A 10392-nucleotide genomic window follows, 5' to 3' on the forward strand; every position below is an offset into this window, starting at 1 on the left:
GCTTTTCAAGATCGCTATTGTGTAACTTTGATTTGGCAACACAAACAAAAAGCAAGGAATTATTTGACACATGTAAGTCTGCTATGCATAGCTCAGATTTGCTAATAATAAATATTTTTGTATATATGACTGATATTATCCTTTAGTCATCAATGGTCTGTCAGCAATACAGTAAGATTCAACTATTGTCTTTCAGGGCTGACTACCTCGCTTTAGCAGCCTGTAGGGACAGGATGTCATTCATTGTAAAGGACATGGCCATGGGTGAAGATCTCAGCTCCTCCGCTTGAAAGAAATCAAACAAAGTCTGTAGGGACTCAGGTTGGGAATCAGAGGGCTCAAGCCCCGGTGCGGTATATGGAAGTTGGTCTGGTTGCTGAACTGGTTACTTCCCGAAAACCCAACCCTGGCACGCTCCCTGCATAGCACTCTGACATCTCTCATTTAATGCATGTCCATAGGTCCTGTTTGTGTGTGTGACAAGGATGTCTCTCAATAACAGTGTAAACCTGATTTTCCCTCGGATTAATAAAGTATGTACGATTAAATAGTAAAAAGAAAAAATTGTTTTAACCCAAGTTCCACTGACTTATAATGTTTATACTTCTTACCAAGACATTTGTTTGGTTTGGTCCTACATGAACTGTGAAGTGATGCAGTGCTTCATGTAACAAGCAGACAATAGAAGGTAATTCTTCTTTACTCTTGGAGAGAACAAGTGGTACACTGTTTCACTCTGCTCCAGCATCACTGTCATCAGCACAACACACACAAAGAGTTCAGACACATTTTATAAACACATGTTAAGTTATCACAGGCGCTACATGTTTCATTTATTCGCTCAGGTTCAGCCTTTGGACTTATGTTGCCTTTTTTGAAGTTGCCTTATTTGGATACAACAAACGTAACAAAAAATCTTTACAATAAAAATTAAACTATTTCAACAAATAACGCAGTTTCTTAAAGGAAACAAAATCAGGTTAAGCAAAAGTAGTGCTATATCGGTTTCACTTTATACATGTGCTGTTGTCCCTATTATATAAGTGACACAAATAACGAATTTACAACTATTCTTTACAAGGCATCACTAGCACTCCTCGCATGTAGCAGGCTAACTAAAAATTATGTTGTTTTTTTGTCTTTCTGCAGACAAAAGGAATCCTAATCAAGGGACCATTTCCTTTTTTTTTACAGATGAAATCAGTCGTTTGTGTCTTGGCTCAAAGTCCTTGATTTGTAACAAAGTGGAAAAACGGGGAAAATATAACACTGCATTGTTATAGGAGGAGTTTCCCCAAGCAGGTAGGATATACGTCCTCCTGTTACAGAGAAAAGAAAACGTGTCCCAGTGGAGATCTGTAGTGGCTCATGGTTCAGTTTGCAGCATTCTGCGGCCCCTCAGGGATGAGTGACATGAAGAAGGTGATGATGAAGGACCACGTGGAGGACAGGAAGCCCGTGTGGGGGCCGCTGTTGGGATCATCTACTCCTTCCTCGCCGCTTTCCCCATCGTCATCCGAGCCGTCATCCATCAGTCCTTCCTGGAGAGGATGAAGTCAAATTAGAAGAGGACAATCAAGGGAGACACAGTATGTTTTACAAATGTAACGGCCCATAGTAACAGCTTTAAATTGACAATTTGTTGTTGAATTGAGATCATCAAAAGTACTTTTTTTCGCAAGGCGAGAAAAAAATAAACCTTGAATATTGTTGTTTAATGGGTTTAACATTTTTGAAAATACTCTCTACCTGTTTTCAATTGAACTTTAAACACTATTTAATGCATTGGATTTGGATCTGCAGTTAAGTGTTATTGTTTTGATGTCATAGTATTGTTATCTGGAAGCTTGTACATATGTGAAGGGCTTGTGCTGCAGACTCTTAAAGCTGAAACGGATCAAAGGTAGCTACCATTTCTTGTAAGTCCAGGTTATGCAGCTCTGCCTCCATCTCATCCTGATTGGCTCTGTCAGGAAAGAGTTCATTCTCCAAGTTAAAGGGAAACCAGCCGGCTTGATGTCTTAAAAACAGAAATAAAAAAATAAGATTACAAAGTTTCCACAGTGTTCATAAAACATTATCCTTTCATCTGAGTAAAACTTGAGTTGTCCACTCTCTGGTATAGAAAAAAATATATATTTTGGCCCAAAGTCACAACCTTAGTCAGCCTGGTTCTCTGACAACTTTCCATAAACCTAATTACACACACCTTTAAGGAGTAATTATAACAAGAAACTTATCAGATTCCATCCCTTTGGTGGATTAAACATTTCATTTATCACTGATTTATTTGAGCGTTGCCTTCCAGCTGCATAGGTGTAATACAAATACCCTTAAATGCTGCATAAAACAGAAACTTAGAGCATCATGTCAAGTATATTTGTGAGAGATAACACTGGGTTTCCTTTAAAGTTAAAATCTATCTGAAGTACTTGTAAAACTCATGGGTCAAATATTCTAAGCACTCACAGGTAGAGCACCAGCATGGCCATCATCACCATGACGAATCGGCTGAAGGACGAGTAGAAGTAAACTACGCTGAGTAAGATTGCAGCGCGTGCAAACGTGTACACCCAGTCCAGCCAATCTCGGTTTAGCTCCTCCTCATTCATGATCTCCCCTCCCTGTGCGTTCATCTGAACTTCAGGGTTGCCACGGCGATTTCTCTGAGGTAGCTGGGCCAGAGGATCGTGCTGGTTAAACTGAGGAGAGGGCTGTTCTGGCAGCAGGTGCTGAGAGGACGCGGCCAGTAAGTGACTGCCGGGGGACGAGAAGTTCAAAAAACATTACTTCAGTAAACATTCAGGGGAAAAGTAGGGACACAAACATGAAGGGAACTTACTAATGCATGTAGTACTGCTGGGCGTAAAGCTGCTGCCACCACATCAGTGTCATGGGGTTGTAGTAAGCAGGCGTGTTTGTTGCAGGAAATGTCTGCGGGGGGTACTGATTCCAGCTGGAAAGAAAGCAAGTCAAGTTAGAACAGTTACATTTACAATGCCACACACACACACACATTTCTCATGTTTTTAACTTTAAAGACCCTTACTGTAGAAAGTGCTTCAGTCATATCTTGTAAATAAACAGAAAAGTGCACACTGCCTGTACTCAGAAATGGTCTCAACACATTTTCTGCTAAATTGTGACATCGCAACTTTACAGTGACGGTCCTCCGGTTGACTTCCACGTTTGAACTGTATTGACAACACAACACCAATGTCTTGGTGAGCTAGCAAACTACATGGAGATGTGAAGTATATTGTTCAAAATGTTGCACTTAACACCACAAACCGATCTCGTTACAAATATGAACGGTTCAAAGAAGCTGGCAGCAGTGATTTAAAAACTATAAAAATGTTTTTGCTCTGATTCAGACCCGATTCTTGAGCCGTAGGACAAGCTAGGAACACTTTGACTTCTTCTTGTGTTATTTGTCCGAAGTTTCTTGTTGTAGTAAGTTTGCTCAGTTAAGAATAGAATAGATGTTTATTGCCATCTGCACAGGTACAGGACAGTACAGGCACATTGGAATTTTTGTGCGTTTCTCCCTGAGTCAGCTTCTACAAAAAAGTTAAAATTATATATAAAATAGAATAACATTATAAGAAAAAAAGTTAAGTAAATTAAAATAAACTGTACAGAAGCTATACACTGTATTAAAGCAAAGATATAATACAAAAAAAATAACAAAGGGGAACACTGTACAATGAAATGAAAATATAAATATGTTTTCTTGTCTCTACTTTCTACATCAGTTAAGTTAAGAGTTAAGTACCCTAACTATCACTGCAGTCCAAAGGCTTACCTGTGCATAAATTGTGGATACATATGCGGATCTGGAAAATGTCCAGTTCTCTGTCTGAGTCCATCAAGGCTCTCTGCTGGATATGGCCCGCTTTGCTGACCAGTGAAAGAACCAGTAGAGTTCTGCGGTGGCTGTAACCAGAAAAAAAAGAGTTCCAAATATAAGTCATTGTTAATGATCCTTTTTGAATGAAAGGCAAATGGCGCCTCTTTAATCCTCAGGGAAATGTAGATAACAGCAGCGAGCTGGATGATGAAAGGGAATGTGTGGATGATGAAATGAATGGAAAGGTGTGATGGGTGTGTGGCTGACCTACCGTGGGACCGGACGAGCTCTCCTGAGGCTTATTACTGTGGCTGCGGGGGGGCTTCGGGGAGCTGGGAGGGGTTCTTGAGGCGCACACCAGATGGAGCATATGGTACTCATCCTGCTGTGGAAGTCAAAGCAGCTCATTATCAAACAGAGCACAGGTAATGCAGGTTCAAAGCAGATACACTTCTCAACTCTATGGCTGTTGTGTGCGTCATCGATTACTTCAAAACTGTTCTGAGTAGACTTTTTAAAAAATTTGCTTTGAAAAGCTGAAATTTAAGAATAAAAAGATTCAGATTCAGGTTATCTGACTTACATCGATACATTTTGAATTGATGAACGTTTAAAACTCTTTAATGATGACAATTTCAGAGAAACGTGAGATCCCGTTTGATAGTGAATATTGCTGTGGCCTTGTTGCAACGCACCAAAGCAGATAAACTGGGGATAAAAACATTTTCAAAACTCCATTCAGAAGAAAAAAAAACAGAAAAAAGTGCAAATGAAATGCTCTCATTGACCATACATTGTACATTCATGTTTTCTTATGGACCGCTGTGATGCCACCTGACACACTTAATGGTAACTGAAGTGCAGGTTTGCATCTCTCCGTTTACCTTTTCATAAAAGAAAAAGCTCAACTTAGCTGTCATTTTAGGAGCCTATCAATGTTAGCGTAAACACAAACTCCACATGTTATCATCACATCAAAACATGTCTGAGCGAAACCAGACCCTCCCACTTACAATATATGGATCCAGAAAGTTTGGGACATTTATCAAATGGAACAAATTACATACCAATTAAGACTCCAAAAGGAAACTTTCACAACAAGATGGAGACCTGTACTGGCTTTACTAATGCAGTAGAGAGTGATTTTTAATTTGGGCGCAGACCAAGATCATGCACCATTTTCCCTGGGGTTGACTTCGCACCTGTACTTTGACACATGATATCTTAGAGTGGATTAGAATTTATTTCTTTATGATTACAACTTTTATTTATGATTTTAATTTCTCCTCTACTTTTATGAACATTTATTTATGTACTTGTTTGTTTATGTGTATTATTGTGTATATGTATATTCTTTGGAGTGGACATTTTGGTTTGTATCTTACTTTTGTAATCTATTTCTGCTGGCTTAAAGAGCCCATATTCTGCCCTTTTTGGGGTTCATATATTTAATCTATGTACCTACTTTTGTACGTTCACAATAGCTAAAGTCCGAAAAAAGTGTTTTCATGTACTGCTCCTCCTTGCTCCCTCTACGCTCTGAGTCCGTCAGCTACACTCTGTTGAGCCCACACTGTTAGACCCCACGTGGGCCAAGTCTGCTCTGATTGGTCTGCCGATCCGCTCTGTCGTTATTGGTCAGTTGCTCAGCACGCTTCTCGTAAATTTCAACATGAGCTGCTGGGCTTGCTACAACGAGCCAATGGACTTAGATCAGTGATCTCACACTGACAATGACGCCGCACTGACAAATTTTTATCGAGGGGGGCTAGAACCGAGCGTTACATGCAGCTAATGCTACAGCTAACAGGAGGACGTAGGAGAAGCCGCGTTTCCGCGGACTTTGAATTTTTGCACATAGATGTGCCTAAACATGCACAGGATACATGGAAAACACATTAAAGGGCATATAAAACCAGAAAAAGAAGAATATGGGACCTTTAATATCCGAATGTAACTATACAGCTGGAAAAAGAAAAAAAAAAAATACTTTGATACAAGTGACTTCTACAACAGCCTCTACTCTTTTTTTCCCCTAAAAAGGTTTTACAATCAGACAGCAGACTTTCTCCTTCTCTCAAAAGTATGAGTGAGTTCAGTCAGGGATGATGGTGCACGAGGCCTGACTCACAGTTCATGGGACGCTGCAGTTCAAAGATGATGAATGGGGTTGAGGAAATGTTTTTGTGCATGCCAGTCCAGTTACTCTGAGTTACACTCTCTGAGCAGACATTTTCTTTATGTGAGCATGAGGTCATTTCCATGTGTCAACAGGAGAGGGTCTCCCCCAAAGTGCCACAAAATAAGAAGCACATCATCGTCTAAAATGTCATTGTAGCATTAGGGTTTCCTTTCCACCACATAACAGCATACTTCTGGCCATAAAGTCTTACTGGAGCTTTGTGCTTCTTGTTAGCTTTAGTATCCTTTTATGCCTTTATTTAGACATTGGACAGTGGAGAGAGTCAGAAATCCAGGAGAGAGGTAGGAGGGGAGGACAAGCGGGAAAGGAGCCACAGGTCGGCTTCCAACCCAAGCCGTCCACTCGGGGGACCAGACCCACCATACATGAGGCACTAACCACTATGCTACCGCTGCCCCAGAACTTACCTTTCTGAGTACGTCCTTTAAGGTGAAGTGATCCAAAAGCAGCTTCCCAGAATACACCAGCCTCTGGTCTTTTGAGCTCTGAAAATACAAAATGGAACTTTTAACAGGGTCAAGGGAGATAATTATTTATCAGCAAAAACATTTAAGGTAATGAAATTCAAAATGTCAAGTTAGTATTAATGATGCTGATGAGGAAATATAGATCATGACCCCTAAGATAGAGATTTTGTGTGTGTGTGTGAGTGAGTGAGTGAGTGAGTGAGTGAGTGAGTGAGTGAGTGAGTGAGTGAGTGAGTGAGTGAGTGACAAGGATGACATCACATTGACCTTAATTGGGATGAATAGGTCTTAACAGTGGATTACACCTGCAGGAAAAAGAGGTCAGAGTGCCTCCTCTTTAAGCCCACATTCACTGCTCGTCCATTCAGGAATTAGAGATGTGGACCTTTTATTCTAGATTCATTTTGCCTCTAAATATGTCTCTGTTAAAGTATGCATGTCAAATAACACAAACACATCCTAACAGAGGTGAACTCTGACGCTTCATAAGGGAGCCGTTTGTCTCTTTGTGTATACAATGATTACATCAGAACAAGTCCTGAGAAGAGAAGAATGGCAGCTAAATTAGATATGTAGCTCATCAAAGCAGGATGGTAAACACTCTAAAACTACGGGCATTTCAGCTGCAACTACTATGGAAGGCAGTCGGCAGACATCCTTACAATGCAGAGTAGAAAAAGGTTAATGGTTTGTTCCTTCAATGATAACTGTAATGTGATTTACAGATGAAGATTAAAAGACAAGTTCAACATGTAATGGTTGTTTTTGAGGTTTTATTCTGTCAAAGAGTCCACTTTTCAACCCTGGTTCTGAGATGAACACCAAAACACACATTAGGGTTCAAACTCCACAAAGCTCATAGATACCATCACTAGCAGGGCTCCCTGTTTGTCCTGCTCTTTTATCTATACAAAAGCTGGATTTCTACTGTGGGAACTTTACACAGGTCCTAGGGAATTTAGGAGATACTCGTTGCTTTTCTACCTCTGGGAACACGGTCTAAATAAAGTCCCACTGTGTTTAATATAACCTGAAAAGGTGTAGTCTCTGTGTAGTACTTTTAAAAAGTCAGGATGGAAAGGGGGTGGCTTGAGTTTCTCAGCATCATGTTTGCTCAAGTACTCCACAGAGCTTTGTTGCCATACAATGCTTAAATATTTACAGAGCTCAGAGGGAGCAGTGGCTATGAATTTTACTATTGTATAACATATTAAAACAAGGCCAGTACAGTTAAATCTGAGTTATAAATTACGGGTGATGTGCCATAAAGTAATAAAACATGTTAAGGAGCAGAGATAACTTTTTTTACAACATGGCTATTACCTCTGCAAACGGGTGTAAATATGTGAAGATCTTCCACGGTAACTTGTCAAAGACCTTGTCATAAATGCAAACAACAGTGGGCTGGAGATAACTTTTAGTCCCTATGTGTAAATTCAAACATAGACTAGTTTGAACGTTACTTCTAATTTAGGATGACGTTTACACACTACTAACAATTGAGATGTTGCACCAGCTGAGAGAGTTCCAACATAGGCATAAGTTTCATCTTAAATCTTAGATTGAGCTCCTAGTAGGTGTGAAGTCCTCTGTAAAATACAGATGTCAGGGAGTATCTTTTAGAAAGGTGGAATAACTTGGAGGATGAGGAGGAGCAGATGGTTTTACCAGCTGTTTGTTTTTTGTTGGCAGTGTATTCTTTGTGAAAGTTTACATCTCTCAGAAATGCACGATGACTTTTTTTATTCTTATTTTCTTTCTCCATGTGTGGGGATAATTACATCCATCATCACTCATGGTTATTTTACACAGGCTGTAGATTAAGGGTGTAGGCTTTGGTTATCACCTAATCATAACGCTTTGTCATATTTTTCTTTTTCATTTCTGTATGTTGTGAAACGTTTTTAACAGAAGTGATTTTCAGCTGTTAGAATACTGCATTAAAAAGGTGGTGACATGTAGTGAAAAAGTCATTTCTGCTTAGTTTGAACCCGATGTCCTACTAGTCAAGATAAACATTATGTCTCTATGGTGCAAGTAAACAATAACAACATTTAAGTTATAAACTAAATAGTTTCAATGTAGTATTTAGTGTGGACTTCAACGTAGCTGGTTTAACAGGCTCATGGCTACTTTCTGTGGAAACACAGCTAAAGTAACTGATGGATTCTGCCAGGAAGGGAACATTAGTCACATGTTTCTGTAATCAGTCTGTTTTGTTTCACTCCAAAAAAACACAACTCAAAAAACCCCTCAAGACACTGGATGTAAATGTCCCTTGTGACTTAACAAAGGAGATTAGCTGACTTGCATGACAGAGGATAATAGCTCGGACTATAGAAGTGTAAAGCTAGGCCTCGGAATTCATTCATCATTTAAGTGGACTACAGTCAAATACTCACTGGTTTGCTTGGGTACACATCGGACAGGTGAGCTTTCAACTTCTCCACAGTCCAGTTCTGACAACAGTTGATGGTCTGGTCATTGTACTTTTGGTTGGGTGCCCTGATGACAAGGGTAACAAGACCATCCACAACACCTGGATCCATGACACAAAACCATTTGTCTCAGGTGGAAAAGAAAAAGGTTCTGGATCAAGACCTTCTAGTAGTTTTCTAGTTGATCCCTGCTGGCCACCATCGGAGCAATAATGTTATGTAAAGTGAGATGATGCTAATCTGCAGTTTGTCCAAACGGGACACAGCTGGAGCCTGAGGAATGACAGGAAATCACGAGTTTAGAGTGAGCACAATAGCACATTAAGTGTTTAGCATGAAGGTTTATGTATGACGTCACAATGTATTTGACAAGGAAACTGCCATTAATGCGGTAAGTAACGCTCTGACCAGCCATTTAATGTCAACTAGTATTACTTTGTTACAACATTATAACGGCCTGGTTATTAACTTAAAGGTGTGGGACAATTATCATTTGCAAACAACTAGCCAGCCCTGTTTAGAGAGCGATATTATACTTGCTAAGCTAACGTTAGCTATAGTAGCTTCTCTGATACTAACGCAAGTCAACTAACACCCAAAGAGTCGTCAGATAGCATTTCTTTAACACTTATAATATATTCGTCTTAAACCAAACGGTGTTAAATTCACTTTACCTTCCTAGTTCAGCCCCAGTGACAGCCTACTCGTAACTCCAATCCTTGATTGAACCTGCTGAGTGTTCGTCTTCTTCGTTGGATTTCAAAATGGTGTATACATTGAATGTTTACAGTTCACTACCGCCATCTAGTGGTAGAAACGTGAGTTACAGCAGATACATCACACAATCCAGTTATGATAATAAAGGTTTTTTTTATGTATATATGTACGGAGGACGAGATCTGACAGAAGTATAAATAAATAAATGTAGAAATGAGTAAATGTGGAAATAAATAAATGTAGAAATAAATTTAAGACATTTAATTATGTCCCATTTATTTACCAGTTTTTATTGATTTATTCACGCATTTAATTATTTATTTATTTATTCATTCTTTTATTTATTTATTTCAGTATTTATTTATACATTTATTTATCTATTTATACTTCTGTCAGATCTCGTCCTCCATATATATGTAGCTATGACTAATTCTAAATTGTGACTTTTTTTTTAAATAAATGTTGAAATTTGTTTTTTTGTTTAAACTAGGTGAACAAGTTGGTGTGTTTTAGTAAAAAAAATAAAAGACATAACTTAAAAAACATCAAAATGATCACATTTGATTCAACACCTTTCCAAAAAAAGGGGAAAAAAAACAATCTTAATGATGATAATGTTTAAATAAGACTGTATTAATTTCAGTTTATGTATCTTTGACTTTTAAACTTCTAGGATAGGGAATTTTAACATGCATCTTTTCATGAAATATATTCTCA

At 38.9% G+C, this 10392-nt stretch overlaps 1 protein-coding gene across 1 annotated transcript; it reads right to left on the reverse strand.

Annotated features, from left to right (window-relative positions):
* Positions 1 to 684: 684 nt before the first annotated feature.
* On the reverse strand, positions 685 to 9727 carry LOC132991236 (homocysteine-responsive endoplasmic reticulum-resident ubiquitin-like domain member 2 protein). The gene is made up of 9 exons (XM_061059916.1): positions 9633 to 9727; positions 8923 to 9231; positions 6461 to 6538; positions 4122 to 4235; positions 3806 to 3936; positions 2843 to 2956; positions 2470 to 2757; positions 1912 to 2020; positions 685 to 1541 (listed from the first exon to the last, which is right to left on the reverse strand). The coding sequence occupies exons 2-9, from the start codon at positions 9067 to 9069 to the stop codon at positions 1374 to 1376; spliced, it is 1149 nt and encodes a 382-aa protein (XP_060915899.1). The 5' UTR covers positions 9070 to 9231; positions 9633 to 9727; the 3' UTR covers positions 685 to 1373.
* Positions 9728 to 10392: the final 665 nt, after the last annotated feature.

Source organism: Labrus mixtus, chromosome 16, assembly GCF_963584025.1.
Source record: "Labrus mixtus chromosome 16, fLabMix1.1, whole genome shotgun sequence".
NCBI lineage: Eukaryota > Metazoa > Chordata > Actinopteri > Labriformes > Labridae > Labrus > Labrus mixtus.